Genomic DNA, 24,520 nt, shown 5'->3' on the forward strand with positions numbered 1-24,520 from the left:
TGTCCTCATTTAATAATGGCACTTTTAAAATGTCCTTTTATAATGAAGTCCACAATTTTAAAAAGCCCATATTTCATAAACTCTTGAAATCTACATGTGGTTATAGCATGACAAAAAAAACATTATTAATACTCTTTCAGGTGCTGGTGAACAAACACAAATTCAAGTTAGTTTAAGAAATAACGAATTCTCACATGGGGAGAAGTCTGTTTTGGAGTGGCTCACACAGTGGAAGAGCCGCAAGGGCTTGAGCCTCAGGAACTTGCCCAAGTTACTCAACAGCAACAATGTTTTCCTTCTCTGTTAGTTTCTCTCTGCTTCTCTTTATATGCTAGCTCTATTCTGTCTACTGCAGACCAGCCAGCTCTTTTAGGAGGGAATATGGTCCTGGCTATCCAAACAGTCTTTTCTACTGGTGCTGTATTCTTTCAATGTCTACAAATAAGTCTTAGAAAAGGACTGTGGTTGTATTTGGGCATGTTCTCACTCTCTACATTGGTCCCTGTTGCCAAGGGGATAATTGGTTTAGGCCCAAGTCTCAGGCCTACCCTAAGGGAGCAGGATTTTGTGGCTGATGAACTCACCAGAACTGTGCAGAATGGAATGCTGAACAGGCAAAACCAAAATTGTCCACTAATATGCATATATGACGTACATACATTTGAATTTTAAGATTTATGTCTTTTGTTAATGAAATAAAAGCATTTTATCTCTGTTCACATAATTATATTGGAACAAGCAAGTGCAGAGAAAATTGTTGAGAATGGATCTACTGAAACTCATCCTAGATCTTTTTCAGGCATCTGTACCCTCTATTTAGAGAAAAATCAGGGATCTATAGCTATTGAAGGCGAATTTCTAGAACATGCTCCTGTAGGGGCACCTGGCTGGCCCAGTTGATGGAGCATGCAACTCTTGGTCTCAGGATCATGAGATCAAGTTCCATGTTGGGCTGGAGCCTACTTAAAAAAAACAAAAAAAAAGGATGTGCTCCTGGGGATGAGGGAGCTGAGGGACTTATATTTGAACTTCAAGTCTTTCTCTGGCTCCTTCTTTCCCTTCTTACCTCAGTTCATAGCCCTCCTTTCCTGCTATAGTAGCCTTACATGCACATGTCCCTAATTTAGTTCATATTTACCAATATTTTCACTGTAATTTCTCTGATGATTTCTTCAAATAAGTTTTTATATTATTTATACTTTATCTGAAAGTTTTTCTGACATGGTTGTAGCTGGAATCCACTCTCTTCATTTTTTAGGGACACTCTTAAATTACTTTATTATTTCCAAATATCAACATCAAAAGACAAGGCAGCATGGTAGAGTGTACCAATTATTGGTGTAAAAGTTGAAAAAAATTGGAATTGCATTCTAATTCTGTCATAAAAGAGCTATGTCCTTCAGATAAGCCATGTAGTGTGTGATCTGTAAAATAGAAGGGTTGAAAGTGTTTTTCCTACATGGCATTTTTATCCCTTAAGAACAGTATGTTAGTAATTGGGATCTTTGAGTTATTTTCAGTATTTCAAGCAACTTAATAAGCATTGTACATTATTTATGCAGTTACAGATTAATGCAGATGCCATTTCTTTGTTTTTGTTTAGAATTATGTGAACTCATTCAGAAGCTTTAGGTGGTTATGAGATGTATTTGATAAAAATTCAATATTTGTTGCATAATAGATATGTTTATAGTAGAATAATTTTTCCAAAATTTCAGATCAGGGGTGGGGTAATAATAAAAACTATATTTTGCTGGAATGACTGGGGACCACATTTCAGAAGGTTCTGTCTCATTTATTTAAGTGTAAATTGGTAATATCTGAATAATTTCTTACTGTATTGGTTTCAGGACAGTGATTCAAGTAAACCTGAAAAGTCGAGGAAATTCTGATATTGAATGTAGAGTTTAAACTTCCTGTGCCCCCGCCTGGGTGGCTCAGTCGGTTAAGCATCCGACTTCGGCTCAGGTCACGATCTCACAGTCTGTGAGTTCGAGCCCTGCATCGGGCTCTGGGCTGATGGCTCAGAGCCTGGAGCCTGCTTCCGATTCTGTGTCTCCCTCTCTCTCTGCCCCTCCCCCATTCATGCTCTGTCTCTCTCTGTCTCAAAAATAAATTAAAAAAAGTTAAAAAAAATAAAAAAAAATAAACTTCCTGTGCCCACATTCAGTAGCCAATGTGCTGAAAATGTTGAAAAGGTTCTTTTAGAACTTGGAATGAAATGCATAAACAAAGACTCCTACCATGAACACGTGCAAATTATGCAGAAAAATTTCCCTTAGAATCTCATTAATTCATCTATCCATTATACTGTCTTTACCCACGAATACAAAACTTCTCCAGAGAAAAGATCTGCTGTATTTGTTCAAAGTAAAGTATAGAAAAGTGTTATTAGTTAATGGGAAGAGTTTTAGCAAGCTACAAAGGACTGTTTGGCTTAAAGCAAGAGTGAAAGTTTTACTGTGGAATTTGAGATATCAAGAGTTTTAGGGGGGCAGATTTAATTTTTCAGGGTCTCTGAGATTATCACACTGTGCACTGCTTGCTCACAATATTACCTCAGCGGGGGGGGGGGGGGGGGGGCGCGGGGAAAGGGAAGTGAGGAAAGAATAGTTTAAATTTGATTTTTAAATATTTATATTTCAAGGTGAAATTTACATGAAATTTTATTTTGCCAAATAGTGTCAGGCATTTAAGAAAAACACTTTATTCATTTTTTTAATTTTATTTTTTATTTTTTAAAATTTACATCCAAATTAGTTAGCATGTAGTACAACGATTTCAGGAGTAGATTCCTTAGTGCCCCTTACCCATTTAGCCCATCCCCCCTCCCAAAACCCCTCCAGCAACCCTCAGTTTTTTCTCCATATTTATGAGTCTCTTCTGTTTTGTCCCCCTCCATGTTTTTATATTATTTTTGTTTCCCTTCCCTTATGTTCATCTGTTTTGTATCTTAAAGTCCTCAGATGAGTGAAGTCATATGATTTTTGTCTTTCTCTGACTGACTAATTTCACTTAGCATAATACCCTCTAGCTCCATCCATGTAGTTGCAAATGGCAAGATTTCATTCTTTTTGATTGCCAAGTAATACTCCACTATATATATATATATATATATATATATATATATATATATATATATATACACACACACACACACACACACACACATACATACATACATACCACATCTTTATCCATTCATCCATCGATGGACATTTGGGCTCTTTCCATACTTTGGACTTTTGTGAATTATTGAATTATAGTGCTGCTATAAACAGGGGGGTGCATGTGTCCCTTCAAAACAGCACATCTGTATCCCTTGGATAAATGCCTAGTAGTGCAATCGCTGGGTCATAGGGTAGTTCTATTTTTAGTTTTTTGAGAAACTTCCATACTGTTTTCCAGAGTGGCTGCACCAGCTTGCACTGCCACCAACAATGCAAAAGAGATCCTCTTTCTCCGCATCCTCGCCAACATCTGTTGTTGCCTGAGTTGTTCATTTTAGCCATTCTGACAGGTGTAAGGTGGTATCTCATTGTGGTTTTGATTTGTATTTCCCTGATGATGAGTGATGTTGAGCATTTTTTCATGTGTCGGTTGGCCATCTGGATGTCTTCTTTGGAGAAGTGTCTATTCATGTCTTTTGCCCATTTCTTCACTGGATTATTTGTCTTTTGGGTGTTGAGTTTGGTAAGTTCTTTACAGATTTTGATACTAACCCTTTAGCTGACATGTCATTTGCAAATATCTTATCCCATTCCATCAGTTGCCTTTTAGTTTTGCTGATTGTTTCCTTCTCTGTGCAGAAGCTTTTTATTTTGATGAGGTCCCAGTAGTTCATTTTTGCTTTTGTTTCTCTTGCCTCTGGAGACATATTGAGTAAGAAGTTGCTGAGGCCAAGGTCAAAGAGGTTTTTGCCTGCTTTCTCCTCGAGGATTTTGATGGCTTCCTGTCTTGCATTTAGGTCTTTCATCCATTTTGAGTTTATTTTGTGTATGGTGTAAGAAAGTGGTCCAGGTTCATTCTGCTGCATGTCGCTGTCCAGTTTTCCCAGCACCACTTGCTGAAGAGACTATCTTTGTTCCACTGGATATTCTTTCCTGCTTTGTCAATGATTAGTTGGCCATACATTTGTGGGTCCATTTCTGGGTTCTCTATTCTGTTCCATCATTTTATTCATTTTTTAATGTTTGAGAGAGAGAGAGAGAGAGAGAGAGAGAGAGGGGGAGGGACAGAGAGAGAGGGGAGACACAGAATCTGAAGCAGGCTCCAGGCTCTGAGCTGGAGTTAGAGCTCAATATGGGGCTCTAACTCACAAACCATGAGATCATAACCTGAGCCAGAGTCAAATCTCAACTGAGGGAGCCACCCAGGTACCCCTAAGAAAAACACTTTAAAAAGTAAAGGGAAACAAAAATAATATAAAAACAGGGAGGGGGACAAAACAGAAGAGACTCATAAATATGGAGAACAAACTGAGGGTTACTGGAGGGGTTGTGGGAGGGGGGATGGGCTAAATGGGTAAGGGGCATTAAGGAATCTACTCCTGAAATCATTGTTTCACTATATGCTAACTAATTTGGATGTATATTTTTAAAAATAAAAAATAAAAGTAAAAGAGAAAGTAAAGATCAGGGTGAGTAAATTTCATTCTTGAAGAGCAGTATTTATCTATAATGATTACTATTTACAATTAACTTTTTTTTAACGTTTATTTATTTTGAGAGAGAGAGAGCAATTAGTAGGGAAGGGTCAGAGAGAGAGGGGAAGAGAGAGAGAGAGAGAGAGAGAGAGAGAGAGAGAGAGAGAGAGAATACCAAGCAGACTTCAGGCTGTCAACACAGAGCCATACGTGGGGTTCGTCATCACCAACCGTGAGATCATGACTTGAGCTGAAACCAAAAGTCAGGTGCTTAACCAACTAAGTCACCCAGGCGTCCCTACAATGAACTTTTGCATCAGGGTGTTTATCGAATTATAGGGGTAATGGTGACTAGGTAGTCAGGTATTTCTCATACTGAGCATGAGTGTGACTTCCTTAGAGATGTTTCAAGTTTCGCACTCTGTTTCCTCCTCTCTGCCTGCAGGGTGGAGTCCCACCGCAGCCGCGAGCCGCGCACACGTGTGCAGTTCTTGGAAATAAGGGCTATATCTTTGGCGGACGTGTTTTGGTTAGTGTTTTTCATGAAAATGATATTTTTATGTGTGCTTCTGCTCACAAAAATTATTTTCTGATTTGGGGGAACAACTGAACATTCAAAGTATCTAGGTAAATAAAATACCATTCAATAATAAATTTTATTTATCTTCCATCCCCTAAACAGACTATACATGAGTAATCACACATGATTTATAAATCATATTTTAATGAGGAGAATCCTTCACTTCTGTGCATAACCAGAAAAGCTTAATGTCTTAACATTTAAATCCTATTAGTTTAAGGCCTTTTCTTCCTTTCTCCCTTGACACATTAATTGGGTAGCTCTATAGTAATTTGATTAATGCTTAGCATTGTTTCTTCATATGTAAACTTCTGATGCTAATAAGTAAAAATAAGTAAGATGGAGATAGTCTATCTTTAACCTGAAGTAATTTTAAAACCAAAATTTTAGTCCATGAAAAATGTGAAACAGGGACTAATTTAACACACTTTTATTTTAGCAAACTAGGATGAATGATTTACACTGTCTGAACTTAGATACCTGGACTTGGTCTGGAAGGTACGTTTGAAATTTAAGTATGTTTTAATCGAAAGGCATTTGTGTGTGTGTGTGTGTGTGTGTGTGTGTGTGTGTGTGTGTGTTTGGGATCATAATCCAAATTTGAGTTTCTAAAACTGAATTAGTATCTTTTTCCTTCAGATTATATGTCTAAGCAAGGAATATACAGATTTAAATGCAGAGTTTGTTCTTAACCAAATTATATAAAACATGAGAATACCAGAGTTTGAAACTTGATTATGTAAAAGTACTGGTTTTATTCTAAGTATTCTTGAGAACTGGCCAGTAGAGGAAATGAAGGAACAGTTTGTTGGTGTCATCACAAGTAAACAGATAATGAAGTATGTAAAAGATTTTTTTTGTGGTTCAAAATATATATTTAACAATAGAATAAATATATTTAGGTATCACTTCAGCTGTTCATGTAGTGATATGGAATCAGAGCCATATATTATTCCAAAATAGAAATACCATTAAAAATGAAACTCCAAAAGTGCCAGGAAAAAAATATAGCAGATTGTCTTTAAAATCTTGGCATGGAGCAATCCCTATCAAAAGAACACCAACATTTTTCACAGAGCTAGAGCAAACAATCCTAAAATTTGTATGGAAGCACAAAGACCCCAAATAGCCAAAGCAATCCTGAAAAAGAAAACCAAAGCTGGAGGCATCACAATTCTGGATTCAAGCTGTTTTATAAAGCTGTAATCATCAAGACAGTATGGTACAGACACAAAAACAGACACCCAGATCAATGGAACAGAATAGAAAACCCAGAAGTGGACCCACAAATGTATGGCCAACTATTCTTTAAAGCAGTAAGGAATATCCAATGGAAAAAAGACAGTGTCTTCAGCAAATGGTGGTGGGACAGCGACCTGCAGAAGAATGAACCTGGAACACTTTCTTACACCATACACAAAAATAAACTCAAAATGGATGGAAGACCTAAACATAAGACAGGAAGCCATCAAAATCCTCGAGGAGAAAGCAGGCAAAAACCTCTTTGACCTTGGCCTCAGCAACTTCTTACTTGACCTGTCTCCAGAGACAAGGGAAACAAAAGCAAACATGAACTATTAGGACCTCATCAAGATAAAAACCTTCTGCACAGAGAAGGAAATAATCAGCAAAACTAAAAGGCAACTGATGGAATGGGATAAGATATTTGCAAATGACATATCAGCTAAAGTGTTAGTATCCAAAATCTATAAAGAACTTACCAAACTCAACACCCAAAAGACAAATAATCCAGTGAAGAAATGGGCAAAAGACATGAATAGACACTTCTCCAAAGAAGACATCCAGATGGCTAACAGACATATGAAAAAATGCTCAACATCACTCATCATCAGAGAAATACAAATCAAAACCACAATGAGATACCACCTCATACCTGTCAGAATGGCTAAAATGAACAACTCAGGCAACAACAGATGTTGGCAAGGATGCGGAGAAAGAGGAACCCTTTTGCACTGCTGGTGGGAATGCAAACAGGTGCAGCCACCCTGGAAAATAGTATGGAGGTTTCTCAAAAAACTAAAAATAGAACTACCCTATGACCCAGAAATTGCACTACTAGGTATTTGTCCAAAGGATACAGGAGTGCTGTTTCAAAGGGGTACATGCACCCCAATGTTTATAGCAGTGCTATCGATAATAGCCAAAGTATGGAAAGAACCCAAATGTCCATCGACAGATGAATGGATAAAGAAGATGTGGTACATATATACAATGGAGTATTACTTGGCGATCAAAAAGAATGAAATCTTGCCATTTGCAACAATGTGTATGGAACTAGAGTGTATTATGCTAAGGGAAATAAGTCAGAGAAAGACAAATATCATATGGCTTCACTCATATGTGGAATTTAAGATACAAAACAGATGAACATAAGGAAAGGGAAGCAAAAATAGTATAAAAACTGGGAAGGAGACACACCATAAGATACTCTTAAATACAGAGAAGAAACTGAGGTTTGCTGAAGGAGGGGTGTTGGGTGGGGTGATGGCCTACATGGCAATGGGTATTAAGCAGGGCACTTGTTGCTATGAGCCCTGGGTGTTGTATGTAAGTGATAAATCACTAAATTCTGTTCTTGAAATCATTATTACCCTATATGTTAACTAGTTCGGATGTAAATTAAGAAAATAATAATAATTTAAAAATCTTGGCATGGAGAAAGTTTTCCCAAAAATGGTTATAAACCCAAAATTATTAAATAGAAAGACTGACTTATAAGATCACTTAAGAATTCAATTTTTCTGGGGGCCCCTGGGTGGCTCAGTTGGTTAAGGATCTGACTGTAGGTTTCAGCTTAGGTCATAATCTCACAGGTTTGTGAGTTTGAGCTCCGCGTAGGGCTCTGCACTGGCAGCTCAGAGCCTGCTTGGGATTTTCACTTTCCCTCTTTCTGCTCTCTCTCTCTCTATCAAAATAAATAAATGAATATTTTTAAAAATATTCTGTATGTAGTTTTCTGTATAGAAAACTATACCCAAGCTAAAAGAAAAATTGGAAAATACAAACAAAAAACAAACTGGAAGTCATATTGCAGTATTTTTAACAAGGCCTAAATCCACAAGAACTCAGAAAATCAGTAACAAAAGGACAAATAATCCAGCAGAAAAATGGGCAAAGGACATAAATGAACAACTCACAGAAGAAATACAATGGGCAAAAATTATTTTAAATGGGCAAAATTATTTGGGCAAAATACAAATGGCAAATGGGCACAATGGGCAAAAATTATTTTAAAGGGCAAAATACAAATACAAATACAAATGGGCAAAATTTATTTTACAAATGGGCAAAAATTATTTTAAAGAGATATTCAACTTCAGAGACAATCAAAGAAATGGAGCTAAAAATAATTATAAATGCCCAATGTGTGCTGAAGTTGTAACAACATAATTAGTGAGAGCATAAATTGGTACAGTTTTTCTGGAAGGTAGTTTGGCAATATATTTAAAATGTAAAATGGAATTTCTGCTTTGATCCAGAGTTTCCCCAAAGACAGTAAGTGTGTGTGTGTTACAACATTATTATAAAAGCAAAAACTAGAGGTCAACCTTCATGTTCATTCATTTGGGGATTATTTAAATCATGGCACATTTGGCCAGTGGGCCGTCATGCTTCCTTTACCAAAGAAAGTTACACTTCATAGAAATATTCTACAACATATTAGTTGAATGAAAAAAAAGTTGCAGAATAGAATGTATGATCCTATTTATGTATTTTTAATAAACATGTTTATATGTGTATTAAAGCCTAGAAAGATTATACCAAATTATTATTATTTCTTATTGTTAGAGGACAGGATTATAAGAGAACTCTCCTTTTTAAAAATACTTTTGGAGCGCCTGGGTGCCTCAGTTGGTTGAGCGTTCGACTTCGGCTCAGGTCATGATCTCACAGTTCGTGGGCTCGAGCCCCGCATTGGGCTCTGTGCTGACACCTTAGAGCCTGAAGCCTGCTTTGGATTCTGTGTCTCCCTCTCTCTCTACCTCTCTCCCACTCACCTCTGTGTCTCCCTCAAAAGTAAACATAGAAAAAATAATAATAAAAATAAAAATATTTTTGTTGGGGTGCCTGGGTGGTCAGTCATTTAGCATCTGACTTCAGCTCAGGTCATGATCTCACAGTTCATGAGTTTGAGCCCCACGTCAGGCTCTGTGCTGATAGCTTAGAGCCTGGATCCTATTTCAGATTCTGTGTCTTCCTCTCTCTCTGCCCCTCCCCTGCCCACCTCTGTCTTTCTCTTTCTCAAAAATGAACATTAAAAAAATTTTTTTTAAATATATACATATATTTTTTTAATTTAATATTTATTTATTATTGAGAGACAGAGAGAGACAGAGCACGAGCATGGGAGGGGCAGAGAAAGAGGGAGACACAGACTCCGAAGCAAACTCCAGGCTCTGAGCTGTCAGCACAGAGCCCAACGGGGGGCTCGAACCCACAAACCATGAGATCATGACCTGAGCTGAAGTCAGTCACTTAACCGACTGAGCAACCCAGGTGCCCCTAAAAAAAAAATGTGGTTGTTGAATGTTTTGTAACCAAAACGATTCTTATAATCAATACAAAAAATAAAAATATTTCCATTTTAGAAAAAAATATCTTCCACAAATGGCCCGTATTATTCTGGAACATTCCAGAATGCTGAAGAATGATGCCTTCTCACCTCCTGAATTATGAGTTAAACTTTTGTACTTATGTTTGTAATTTTCTTTTTTTTTTTTTTTTAATTTTTTTTTTCAACGTTTTTTATTTATTTTTGGGACAGAGAGAGACAGAGCATGAATGGGGGAGGGGCAGAGAGAGAGGGAGACACAGAATCGGAAACCGGCTCCAGGCTCCGAGCCATCAGCCCAGAGCCTGACGGGGGGCTCGAACTCACAGACCGCGAGATCGTGACCTGGCTGAAGTCGGACGCTTAACCGACTGCGCCACCCAGGCGCCCCTGTTTGTAATTTTCTAAGAATAGGACAGTATTTTTTAAAAATCTTCAGAGGTTTGTCCTGGATCTGGAATGGCTCGCATGCTTTTATTTTGAAGCTAGAATAGCTAGCATTTTAAGGCAAAGAAACTTTGGGAAATCGTACAGCAAGTAAACCAGAGTAAAAGGAACAACAACAAAATCCCATAATATCCTCAAGGAAATCAGCTGAAAATATAAAACTAAACATGGGCCAACAGTAAAAAGTTACAGACATGAAAATGGTTATGTTGAAAAACTGGGGAAGTTACACTGATTAAACAAGAATGATGTTGCATATGCATTGTGAATTAACTAGGACTTTTAAATTTTCAGTCTGTGTTCTGTAACCAGGTGGAATAGACACTAAGTGGAAAGATTATTTAAATTCATCTAAGGATTTAAGAATATTTTTAAAATCTTAATACAGGTGGAGTTCATAAAATCAGCTGTTTTTAAAAGTAGTGAAGGCAGTTTTTTCCCCTTTAATCTGAGATTATCAAAAACCTTTTTATTTTGACTAACACAGTACCTAGATTTTTCTATTTTTTTTCCCTTGCCACAGGATTCCTGTTAATGGAGAAACCCCCAAACATCGGTCATGGCATACTTTAACACCAATAGCTGATGATAAACTTTTTCTATTTGGTGGACTAAGTGCAGACAATATTCCATTAAGTAAGTCAACTAAAGTGTAGCCTACAATTATTATCTCATTCTTTTTTCTTAATTGTATTTGATATTTAAGGTGTCTCTTTTTCAGATTTTCTGGTTTACCTTTATCCCCAACTGTATGATTGCATTAAGAATTAGAAAACCCTTTGCTTTAGTATCTTTGGCTCTCCATGTTCTCCTGTTTCCTAGATATATAGAAAAGAAAGGGTAGTTGAACCTAGATGAATTAAAGCCCCTTTCAACTATAATATTCTGTGATTCTGTGCCTTCCTGATTTTTGATCCCAGTACAGTGTAGGCTGGAATGGGGATTAGAACAGTCTCCCCCAGAAGGCTCTGGAAATATAAGGTGGGAAGGCAGTTGCTTCTCTTTCTGTTCCAGAACTGTAAAGAAAGTGCTTAGCCAGAATTTTTAAACTCCTGTCACTGCTGATCCCAATAGCTATGGTTTTGTAATGCAGGTTTTGTTTTTTTTTTTTTTTTCAGCAGTAAAACTGTGGCATCAGGAAAGACAAATGACTAAGTATCCACTTCCTAGTTTGACATAGTTGAGGTTTCATGTTTTCTTAACCCAGAAGTTTTCTGTGGCTAGAGGTGTTTTGATAAGAAACCTTATATACCATTAAACTCATTTATATAATTCCATATGGGATCTGGAAACACGTATTTATTTTTCAACAAAAATGCATCAAGCATCAGCTTTGCATCCAGCAGTCTGCTGGACAACAGACAAACTCCAGAGGCTGGTTAGAGAAACAAGGGTTTCTAGCAGGGGATGTTAGTTATTACAGATTATTATGCTTCTCCAACCTGAAGGTTCGTAATTAAAAGAGATTTGGAATCTAATAACTAACATCTATTTTTTCATTAGGGGTTGTTTAATAGAACATCTTTTTGAGCTCTACTGTTTCTAATTCCTATTTGCTGATTTTGGTCATTGGCCTGTGGGAAATTCTATGTCCTAACTCTTAGTCCAGTCAGTTTCCTCCTCTATAGATTTAGTGTAACATACTGGTATTACATGATACTTAGAAGTTATTTTAATCTTGTTGACTATGATAATGGCATTGTGATTATGTATGTGATAATGCCGTTGTCATTCTGGAAAAATATGTCTCCTTTTAAAAGCCATGTTTAGTGAAGTATATATGGGGAAAATGACAGGAGATCTAGGATTTGGTTTAGAATAACTGAGCCACAAGAGTAACAAAAAAGAGAGAAATGGAGAACATGTAGCAAAATCTTGATAGTTCTTGAACCTGAGATATGTGAGGGGTCATTATCATGTTCACTCTACCTCTCTATATCTTTGAAAATTTTTGTGAGAAAACATGCATACACACAAAAGATAGTTGCATAAATATAGCATGATAAATTTGGGGGGAAATGTACAAAGACCTAATCTTAATTTCTTAACTGTCATAATATTGCAGGTGATGGTTGGATTTATAATGTCATAACAAATTGTTGGAAACAACTTACACACTTACCTAAAACAAGACCCAGGTAAATATAGAACTTAAAGAATAGTAAAATAGTTAAGAATTAGTCAAGTATTAAATATAGCACTGATTTTATAGTGTTTGCCTTTAAAATTGTAAATCATCAAGAAAGATATCTTTCAAATAAGCTTGATGTTACCCAAATAATTTAATAATCATTTCAAATTATATCTGATTGTTAAAAATCGTCTATTCTGTTTTCATCCATATTTGCATATTTGAAAATGTTACTCTTTTAGGTAACTGTATAATCTTGCCTCATAAATATGAAAAGCCTAAGAAATTGGAAGTATCATATAATGTTAATATTTTTAATAAGTAGACAAGAATGGATTTGGCTTTAGTAGTTATTTGTTTTTGGAAGAGGTTTATTGCAACTTAATGAGAAAATAACTTTCATGTTAATAAAATAGATGGCAGATATTTATTTTTATTAACTGATATATTCACTTATATGAATTTTTAAAAAAGAAACATGTTAGTTATTTATATAGAGAAAAAATTGTAGAAACAGCATATTATTATTAGAGAATAATTATATTATTATTATAGAGAAAAAATTGTAGAAACAGCATATTATTATTAGACTACAGTTGATCCTTGAACAACACAAGTTTGAACTGCATGGGTCCACTTATTATATGGATTTTTAAAATAAATAAAATACTATAAATATATTTTCCATATGATTTTCTTTTTTTCCCCATATGATTTTCTCTCTTTTTTTTTTCCTAAGAGAGAGAGAGAGGGAGAGGGAGAGGGAGAGGTGCGTGGGGAGGGATAGAAGTTGAGAGAGAGAATCTCAGTCAGGCTCCATGCTCAGCAGGGAGCCTGACGCTGGGCTCAGTCACACGACTGTGAGATCATGATCTGAGCTGAAATCAAGAGTCAGATGCTAAGCTGACTGAGCCACCCAGGTGCCCCATCCCATACATTTTCTTTTTTGTAATTTGAGTGTAGTTGACACATGATGTTACATTAGTTTCAGTGTACAACATAGTGATTTGGCAAGTGTATACATTGTGTTACACTCACCACAAGTATAGCTACCGTCTGTCACCATACAATGCTACTACAGTGCCATTGACTATATTCCCTATGCTGTACCTCTTATTCCCATGAGTTATTCATCTATTACTGGAAGCCTATATCTCCCACTTCCCTTCACCCATTTTTGAAAAATATTTATTTATTTATTTTGAGAGAGAGAGAGAGAGTGGGGGAGGGGCAGAGAGAGAGGAAGAGAGAATCCTAAGCAGGCTCCATGCTGTCAGCAACAGAGCCTGATGCAGGGCTTGATCCCACAAACCCATGAGATCCCGACCTGAGCTGAAATCAAAAGTCAGAGGCTGAACCAACTGAGCCATCCAGGCACCCCATCCCTTCACCCATTTTGCCCATCCCTCCATTCCCTTTTCCTCTGTCGGTCATCAGTTGGTTCTCTGTATTCATAGGTCTGATTTTGGTTTTTATTAGTTTGTTTATTCATTTGTTTTGTTTTGTTAAGTAACATTTTCTTTAGCTTACTTATTGTGAAAATACAGTATATAAACCATATAACATACAAAATATGTGTTAATTGACTATGTTATTTGTAAGGCTTCTGGTCAACTGTAGGCTATTAGTGGTTAAGTTTTCAGGATCCAAAAATTACATGCAGATTTTCAGCTCTGTGGGGTATCACTGCCCCAAACCTCGTGTTGTTCTAGGGTAAACTGTACAGAGAAAACAACATTAGTATTGTAATTCTTTTTTTTCCCTAATTTGAGTGAGTAGTATAATAAAGATATATTCATAGGAAATTGATAGAACATTTATAATCATTATAGTTGGTAATAGATTTTACTGTTTTCATGCCATGTATTTAAGGATTTTTTTGCTACAGATTATGTATACTAGTGTGAAGTCAACTTAATGACATGCATTTCAGAAGTTTAATAAATGACAATGAAGTAACTTACTTGAGAAAAAAGCCTGAAAAAAATTGTATATATTTCAGTGTGTACATCTATATTAATATGCACAAAAAATTAGAGTTTATCATAATTACATAAGTGATTCTTATATTTTCGTGTGTAGAAATTCATTGTAATGTATTATTTTAGCAATTTGGATCTTTTGAAATGTATTTTTTAACTTAAATAGTTTCATATTAAGATATGGGAGCCCAGAGTTCTAGTCCTTGCTCAGCTACTACCTAGCTTTTTGGCTTTGGGAAAGTTACTTAAAGAAACTGAGCATTAATTTCTTCATCCCATGAAATGAGGAAGCTGGACTAGAGACATTCTTAGTTCTCTTACGGTTGTTTGATTGCATTAATATTGGGCCAAAGTGGTATTAAGAATATGTTTCATTTTTAAATTGCTCCTATTTTATAATTCTATCCTTAATAAGTAATTAGAGCAACACAACTATTATCAATAATATATTAGTTAGAACTGAGCTATGTAAAGACATTTCTTTGAATTCAGCTGATGTGTCATGTAAATAATATGCTTTATTAGAATGTTTAGGTGATAAGTTTAGAACAGCTGTGAGAGGACATAAACTATCAGTCTGTAGACAAAACATCAGGTTGCAAGCTAGATGTCACCAAAATCAAGGCAGGAAAGGCTTTCCAGTGTTCTTCGATGATGAAGTCCAGGCCAGAGTTTCCCTAAGGCAGATAAGACAGAGGCAGATCTATCTTCAGGTATGAGGTGAGGAGGATACAGTTTAGTGTAAGGAGAACATATATATGTGGATGTATACTAATTTTTATGAGTGAGAGTTTACTTAACATCTGAATACGTTTTGTGCAAACTGTTCCAAGTTATACTTTAAAATGTGAACGGCCCAATTCTCCTCTTGTAATTCTGTGCAGGATTTCTCAACCTCGGCACCATTGACATTTTGGACCAAATTATTCTTTGTCATTAGTCCTTTGCAGTGTAAGATGTCTAGCAGCATCTTTGGCCTTTACCCACTAGATGCCAATAGTATTCCCCCACCCACCCACCCACCTGGAGTTGTGACAGTCAAAAACATTGCAGATATTATCAAACGTCCCGTGGGGGCAAAAATCACCCTTGGTTGAGAACCACTGTTCCACAGTGTACCACCCTCTCCTCCAGGTCTCACTGTGGTTAGAGCAACGCTTGGGTGAAAGGCCAAGTACAAAGCCGTATCTAATTGCCTGTGTCAGTGGCTGTCAACAAGGACCCCTTTTTAAATGTGTCTGTGAAAGAAGTCCAATAAAGTATTGGCTTATAGAGCCTTAGGTACTTACTGTTGGGTCCCATGACTGTTGCCGAGGTTTCACATGGCCTTCTCTCCTGGAAATTAAGCATTCCTTATATTCCATTTCCTTTATCCAGTCCCCATCCCCGACCCCACAACATAATCTGGGTGTTGATGAAGGTTTATGTCAATTTATGTTCTAACATATAAGTTGGAGAATTGGGCAGAGTGTTTCCTAAATAAAATCTCTTATGGCTCAGTTCTATCCTGGGTCGCGAGTGCAACTGTCCTTGAATGTGTGAGTGATTGTGTGAGGAAAGTATTTGATTTAACAAATTGTGCATAACCCTACTGTTTGCACTTGCTAAAGTTAAGTGAAAAGGATTAATGTACTAAAAATAAGTTATGTGGTAATAAGGGGTAATTGTTTGGGATGTCTTTTGCTGCAGCAATTTGGTCTATTAAGAAAAGTCATCAAAATTCTCTAAGAGTCAAAGCGATGACTTTGTACATTTCTTGATTTAGCTTCTAAAATTGAGAAATTTATGTGTACTTTTTTTCCTGAGAGTTAGAGCTCCCAGAAATCTTGAATTTTACAAAACTTAAGATTATTCTTTGTAAATACTGTGAAATTGGAGATGACTATGAGCTATCAGACCATTTCAAAAAGAACATTAGATGCTCTACTCTTATGAAATAACTTGTTTATTTAATAATTGAATATGTAATGCTGGTTTTTGTATTTGCTTTTGTTAATCAAGAGTTTTGGAGCACCTTCTGTGTGCAGAACACAGTGTTTAGGTATTTTTGAAGAGAAGCATAAAATTAGATTACCCAGGTTCCAGCGGTGTGCTGGTAAAGGGCTAACAGCTGCTCTCCAGGAAAAGTAAAACCAAAAAGCCCAGCTTTGTAGCATTTTCTGGTTTCCATCATGGCCAGTTTCAAGCTACCAGCATGATGGCACCGAACATGGATTGGAAGAGGGATAGGCACAGTTGGTTTCAACTGGCTGCTAAGCCACTTCCAGCACACCACTGCCAAGATTTGACCTAAGGACCTCATGTGTGGACCTTTAGAAGACCCACACATCAAAGAATTAAAGGAGTGTATAGGACAGTGTATCTTCAAGTGTAAGTCAGAAGATTATAAAATGTGTACATAAATGTTGAAAGGTGCTGACCAGAGAAAGTAACAGTCAATTAGTTTGGGTATTTGGAACACTTCCTGGGGATTTTGAGCCTGTGTTTAAGGCACTGCAAGAATGATTTATCATCCTAAGCATAAGAAATGGGGTGAGCAAAAGCCTAGAGATAGATAAACTTTTCTCTTAGGGGATGAAAATAAATGAACTTGGATGAAGTAGAGGGTTCACTGCAGGGGGGGAGGGGCCAATAATTAAAACTTGTGGGAAAAAATAGCTATTGGTTATGAATATTAGGCTAAGAAAAATGGCACAGATGCTTCCTGATCAGGACGTGTCCATGGTTAAAAACATTTGAAAATGTTATTAATCAGCTAAATGTAGCTGAGAGAGATTAGAGACAGAAAAACGAAGAACATGTTATGGTATTTTGTACTCAGAGTGATAAGTAGTATGACAGTCGAAATGTGAAGGGAATGCCAGGTTGGGTTTGTCAGATGATGGGAACAGAGAACAGGAAAGAAAAGTAAAAAATGACGAAAACAGTAACATGGCAGAGAGTCCCAAGAAAATTGGGGAAAGTGTCCATTTAGCAACAGGATGATCAGTTCCTTTCTAACTAATTTATTTCGGTGAGAATATCTATGAGATAAAGAGGCTAGAAAAAGGTTGGGGGGGGTATAACAGAAAAGAATTATTGGGTGGGGGGTCATTTTAATTGACATGATTTAATGAGGATCTAATCTTTTAGTGATTCTTGAGGAATATTCAAAATCTAACCTCCTTTAGGATATGCCAAAGTTCAAGTTCAGTCATGCCCATTTTGAAATAGATTAAATGTGAAAGTGTGCAATTTAAAATTGATTTATCTGTAACATATGGTTTCTTTCTTCATAGTATTTTACTCTCCTTATAATTTTCAACTATAGGTTATGGCATACAGCCTGTTTGGGGAAAGAAAATGAAATAATGGTATTTGGTGGGAGCAAAGATGATTTACTTTCCTTGGATACAGTAAGAAAATTTCCTATCTAAATATTTCCTCTGAGTAGTTTTGTTATTTAAACTAAATGGCTATTTAACAAGATTGTTGATGTTCCCACATTGCAAAATATGGAAGAACATGAAATGTTACTCTGTGGTGTGACTAATCTTCAGAATGAGTGGCTTTTGTGAAGCATGTGAGGATATTTTGAGTCTACAAATCAAAATAGGTTTATTAATATCATTAGCCAAGTTACTTTTTTATTTTTATTTTTTTATTTTTTTTAAATTTTTAATGTTTATTTATTTTTGAGAGAGAGAGGAAGACAGAGTACAAGCAGGGGAGAGGCAGAGAAAAAGACACAGAATCTGAAGCAGGCTCCAGGCTCTGAGCTGTCAGCACAGAGCCTGATGCAGGGCTCGAACCCATGAACTGCGAGACCGTGACCTGAGCTGAAGTTGGACGCTTAACAGACTGAGCCACCCATGCACCCCCTTGTTTTTAAAAAAAAATTTTTAATGTTAATTTATTTCTGAAGGAGAGAGAGAATCTCATTGGTCAAATTATTAAGAAGACCTTTTAAAGGATGACTCTTCCCTTTTCTCTTTGAGTCTCACCATAGTATGGATGTTTATAATTTTATCGAATTAAAAGATTTGTAAGGTATAGTTGATATTTTATAAGAATGTGTATAATGTATACATAAACTAAGTAGAGTAATAAGTACCCATGAAATTTACTACCTCCCTCGGTAACTACAACATCAATGCTAGCTAGCTTCTCCCGTCAAGAGGAAACTAGTTTGAAATTTTTAAGTGTATTTTCTCTCTACTTTATGTGTCTTTTGCCACTGCTTCCCTCATTTTAATTTTAAGATTAAAGCATTGTCATTTTAAAATCTGATAAAACTAAGGCCAAAGAAATAAATGAATAGCATTTGGAGAGTGTTGTTCTTTCACTCCTAGCACCTTGGGAAGTTCAGAGCGAGGTGGCCATGCTCATACTGTGCTGTGTTGGGACAGGAGTTGGGCATTGGTTGCTCTGGTTTATATAGGACATTTGGGAATCGAGGGACTTGGAGCCATCAGGGAGAGTGTGCTCTGGCCAGAATCAGCCAAGTTGGTGCCAGCTCTCTGGTGGATATCTCTTCAGACTAGTTCTCTCTGGAGCTGCACCTGTCCAGTGGCAAACCCTGAAATGAGCTGGTTTCTCTCCAGGGAGGTTGGCTGAGTTTGCAGTTTTGGGGTCTCCAATTTGAACGTTATGTGTATTGAAAGTTTTAGAACTTTTTGGCTAAGAATTCAGTGCTTCAACAAAAGATCAAAACCACGACTTGGCATTTAATTAAAAAATAAACTTTGTGGTTTGTCTTCTTTTTCTTGGCACTAGAAATCGGTAGGATACAGAGTTTATCATTAAAACAGGAATTCTGATTAAAATCATCATAAATTATGGAATTCTAAAGACTTATTTGAAAGGATTAGGGACGCTTTCTGCCGACTCTTCCACATTACTTTCAGATGAAAGAATCATTATTCAAAAAATCTTCTGGATCTGAGATTTCCAGATGGGACCCTTTGCGAAAGAGAGACAAGAGAAAGAGATCTTAAAATAAGAGTCATTTGGAAGAGAAAAGTTCTGCTTAAAAAACAAAATAAGCTTGAAAACCACTACTTTTCTCATTTTGAACTCACTGTTCTAAGAGAAAAACATGTTTCTGAGTTTTAAATTTGCAGTTGTATAGGTTGTGGTTAGGTAGAAATTTGGTCGCTGAAAAAAGGTAGCAATGTACCCAAAGTTTGTGTGGATAGCAGGTGTTTATATGTATATGTATGGTGTGTGTGTGTGTGTGTGTGTGTGTGTATGAGTAAATAGCTAGAGGGAGATTTATTTGCTGCTTTACGTAATCTCTGTTACATTTACAAAAAGAAAATATTTAATTAATGCAATTTTATTATTTTGAACACCTTTATAATTCTTTTTTTTATGTTGATTAGGGCCACTGTAATGATTTACTGATCTTTCAAACACAGCCCTATTCACTACTCAGGTAAGTATTTTCATTATATATACATATTTATAACGCTATAAATATAGGATAATTTCTTTCGTCTTCCTTTTTGGGAAGCAGTATAATTTTTCAGGTAGATTAGGATTTGAACTTAATAAAATATTTACATCTTCCGAAAAGTATAGTCAAGTTTGTAATAGTGAACCATACACCAATGTGATTTTTAAAAATTAAAATATGCAGTATAATCATTTTTATTTTGTGCATAAAATTGCATTTAGTTCATATGGGAGTATTAAACACACTGTATTTCCTTGATTTAAGTCTGAAGTTTTTCATATTTTAACTCTTAGGAAATCTGTGTGTCCAATAATAGACACACATACATATATATGCATTTACTTTAGGAGAATTTCTTTTTTAACACCAAATCTGTTATTAAGTTGATGGTGTGACGTGGTGTCTTAATTCACACATGCTTGCTTGCTTATTTATTTATTTATTTAAATTTATTTTGAGAGAGAAAGAGAGTATGTGAGCTGTGGGAGGGGCAGAGAGAGAGGGAGAGAGAGAGAATCCACACTCAGAGCAGAGCTTGACTCGAGGTTTGAACCCGTGAACTGTGGTATCATGACCTGAGCCAAAATCAAGAGTTGAATCCTTAACTGACTGAGCCACCCAGGCACCCCTCGAATATCCTTGCTTTAAATTTTTTTTTTTTATGTTTTTATTTATTTTTGAGACAGAGAGAGAGACAGAACATGAGCAGGGTCAGGGCAGACACAGAATCCAAAGCAGGCTCCAGGCTCTGAGATGTCAGCACAGAGCCTGATGCGGGGCTTGAACTCACAGACTGTGAGATCATGACCTGAGCTGAAGTCGGATGCTTAACTGACTGAGCCACCCAGGCGCCCCTATTCTTGCTTTAAAAGGAGTATATAAGAGGGATAGTTGGAAGATTGGGGAAGAAGCCCCTGTTTCTGTCTGAGAGTCAGGAGGAAGGTTCTGAGCGAAGTAGAAGTGGCCCAGTGAACAAGTGTGGTGTTTTATGCAGGAGGAATAACACGGGTGAAGGCACATGAGAGAGACATATGTGTTGTATGTCAAGGAGTAGGCTGTAACTTCTAGACGTTCTACAACTTGGACCACTTCAAAACCATTGGACCAGCTCAAACTGGACCATCCTAATATCTTTCATAACTGCTCCTTCTCTTATTTCAGTGGTTCCTTCTGTTACTGCACATTAGAATCTCATAGGGAACCTCAAAAAGTATTGATGGCTGTGTTCTATGCCCACATGTTATGATTTAATTGATCTGGGGTGTGGCCTGAACTTAGGAATTGTTGAAAGACCCCAGGATAATTCTAATGTGCAGGCAGAGTTTGGAAGTTGCTGATGTAATTATTATACTGCCTTGTATTATTACTTACCTTTTGCTGTGAACAGAACTACTTTCCCAAAGTAGATTGCAAGTTCCTTATATACAAGGATCAAAAAATACAGTGTTGGAGTGCCTACCATGGGCAGGCACTGTGCTATAAAATGAAAAGTCATGATCTTTCCCTTGAATTGTTAATAATACAGAAGGCAGGGTTTCAACAACTATAAAAGAAAAATAATGTTGCTTTAAGAGTAACATATACGAAGTTAATGAGACTCGTGGAAGAGAAGGCCCTCTGTCCACGTGGTTAAGATGGTGAAGGTTAGGGGAGTCTTTGCGTAGGAGGGAGGGTTCGAGACAATTTGCTATGAACAAGCAGTGCATGGGGGTTAGTACAAGATACGCGAGTGCGGTATGTTCTGGAAACTGAATTCCTGAATATTCCTGAGACAAACATATGAGGTAGGGAGTTGGACAAGAAATCAGCAACCATATATCATCCAGAGCCTTGTGTTTCATGAAGATAAGTTTACATTATCTAGTAGATCAAGAAGCATTGACTAATTTGGAGCAGAGGAATGAGATGTTAATATTACAAATTAGATGTTATACATACAAAAATAGATGTTAATTGACTATGTCATCTGTAAGGTTTCCTATCAACAGTAGGCTATTAGCAATTAAATTTGGGGAGAGTCAAAAGTTATATGTGGACTTTCTACTGCATGGGACCTTGCTACCCCAACCCTCTCACTGTTGAAGCTATATTTATTTATACGTTAAGGAGAAGAACCAGCTGTTGGAAACACAAGAAAATGGGGCGCCTGGGTGGCTCAGTAGGTTTAACCTCTGACTCTTGACTTTGGCTCAGGTCATGATCTCAGGGTTGGTGAGTTCAAGCCCCATACTGAGATCTGCGCTCACAGCACTGAGCCTGCTTGGGATTCCTACTCCCCCCTCTCTGTTCCTCCCTAGCTTGCTGTCTATCTCTCTCAAAATAAATAAAAATAAACTTAGAAAAAAAAAAACCACAAGAAAATGAAGGAAAAATTGGTGCAGCGGGGTCTCGAGGAGGTGGGTTTTAGTGAACAGGTAATTGAATTAGTCGTTGAGTAGAGCAAAAATACTTTTTAAATAATGAAGAAAGTAGGGATGTAGAGGCAGATGAATTTGTTGGCTGGGGGGCAAAGCACTGAAAAAGCGTAGCTGGTAGCAAGGTAAGAAAGAGGAGAGGTGAGGACATGGACTTAGGAGTGGAGAAGATTTGAAATCACTGCTGCAGTGGCTTTGAGAAGATACCGACTGGGGCTGTATAACACAGCACTGCAGAACACTCAGGGGGCTCAGCTGAGACCTCGGAGAATTGAAGGGATGGGCCCTGTCTGCGGAAGCTGGTTTTCTCCAGCCCCACTGAGCAGGTGGCTGCTGCAGAAAGGAGCTGGCTGACTGAATTCTCCCATGGTTGGAGTTTAGCCAGGGTGATGTAACAGAGGGACAGCGGAGACGGGGATGAAAGTTTCTGGCAAGAGAATGAAGTGCAGATGGACCGGGCTGGGAAGGAAAGGAAGCTGAGAACGGAGGGGACTTACAGTCTGGAGAACTGGGAAGAGCGAAGGGAGTGCGCATAGGAAAAGGATGTAAGGCTTCTGGTCCCTCCTAGAGGAGAATCTGGAAGTGGAAGGTTTTAGAGGCAGAACTGTCCTGAGGTTATAAAGACTCAAAAGAGCTTTCCACACAAAGTTCTCAACAACAGGGGCCGGGGGGGGGGGGGGGGGGGGGGGGGGGTGCACCACCTGCAGGTGAAATGACAGCAGCCTGGAGCGACAACAAATACTCGAGTAGCTCCTGGACTGTGTTAACGGAGACACAGGAGAAGTGGCACTCTTTCTCAAGAAGGCTGCAGGCTACGCACTTTTCTTAGATTTCAGTTAAAGCAAGGGCAGGAAGTCAGAGGAAGCGGAGGTGTTTGCGGACACAGCTGGTGTTCTAAAAAGCACAGAGTTTGGAAGGGAAGATAAACAATGATGGGGAAGGTGGACCAGCATAGAAATGAGAGAAAGGCACAGCAGAGACTGGATGGGCTTGTGTTTGGGGCTGGGGCTGAGTGTGACTATCAGTCAGGCTTCTTGGTGTCACCCTTTGCCCTAGCACAGTGCTTCTGCGAATGCGTACACACCCTTTCACACCCTTTTCATGCTGGGCTCATTTTGATGCATCAGAACTTGAATTAAAAACAAAAACCAAAAAGCCCGTTGACTATAGCAGGAATTTAGTGGTATTCTTGCGTGAGGTGTATTCACCACAACCAGTGACCCATAGTGTAGCCAGAGCAATCTTTTTATTTTAAATTATTTAATAATAAAGGATTCCTTTTATTTTAAATTATTTTAAATTCTATTTAAATTTTAAATTTAAGTCAGAAGGCGTTTGGCACCTGCTGTGTTGAGGCAGTGGAAACAAATAGGAATTTGCCGGCAGAGGCTCCTCATCTCAAGATACTTGTCTGATCTAATGTATTTGTGGGATCATGCTCATCGTACATTTGGATACATATATAGGTTTAAGATGAAATACCGCTGGTGCTTATTCTGATAAAAAAAATAAGATGTATTTACCAAGAAAACTCACACAGTATGAAAGGTATATGGTAAAAAAAAATCACCTTTGAGCCATCGTCCACAATGATCTTTGTTAAGAGTTTGCTGTTTATCCTTCCACACTTTAAAATGAACCATGCTAAGAGGCCACTGGAACCTTGAGAGCAGTATACATATGCATGTATGCGCTCACGTGTGCGTGTGTGTCTAAAGGGTCAAAGTATGCATCCTGTTTATAATCTGCTTTTGAGACTCGTACTGTGGGTATCTGTCATGTAAACATATAATCATTCAGTAATTTATAGACCTATATTTATGTTCGTAATGGCTGTCCAGTGTTCTGTTTCATGGAAGTACAATTTCTTTACTAGTGTATTGATATTTATTTAGGATATCTCAATTGGGGGCTATTATTAGAAATTTTGTGTTGTCATATTCCTGTATATGCTTTTGGAAAACTTGCATGTCTCCTCAGGAGAAACTCCTGGAAGGGCTGTTGGTGGATCAAGGCACGTGCACATTTTATACTGTGATGATCACGCAGTGGCTCCCACTGCCTTAGGCAAACCGCACATTCCTTACTGTGGTGTTCAGGGCCTCCACCTGTCTTTCTACCTCATTTCCCGCCATGTCCTGCTCTCACCATTCTCTAGCTATATTTGAACCACTCAGTTCCAGTTTCTGGAATAAATCTTATATCTCATTTCTAGGGCTTTGCAGGTGTGTGTCCTCTATCATGAAAAATTTGTTGAGACTCTCAAGGTCTCGGCTTGGACATCCCATCTGGAAGGTTTCCCTGGCTTGCT

The 24,520-nt window shown here is 37.5% G+C and overlaps 1 protein-coding gene across 2 annotated transcripts in view; it reads left to right on the plus strand.

Moving 5' to 3' along the window:
* KLHDC1 (kelch domain containing 1) overlaps positions 1-24,520 on the plus strand; it is a 54,646-nt gene that overhangs the window by 25,535 nt on the left and 4,591 nt on the right. For both annotated transcript variants that reach the window (XM_042943108.1, XM_042943110.1), the window contains 6 exons: positions 5,091-5,174; positions 5,665-5,723; positions 10,769-10,881; positions 12,311-12,383; positions 17,669-17,753; positions 19,722-19,774. In XM_042943108.1, coding sequence (XP_042799042.1) covers positions 5,091-5,174; positions 5,665-5,723; positions 10,769-10,881; positions 12,311-12,383; positions 17,669-17,753; positions 19,722-19,774 — 467 coding nt within the window. The remainder of the gene's footprint in view (positions 1-5,090; positions 5,175-5,664; positions 5,724-10,768; positions 10,882-12,310; positions 12,384-17,668; positions 17,754-19,721; positions 19,775-24,520) is intronic.

The sequence above is a fragment of the Panthera leo genome, chromosome B3 (genome assembly GCF_018350215.1).
Source record: "Panthera leo isolate Ple1 chromosome B3, P.leo_Ple1_pat1.1, whole genome shotgun sequence".
Classification (NCBI taxonomy): Eukaryota; Metazoa; Chordata; class Mammalia; order Carnivora; family Felidae; genus Panthera; species Panthera leo.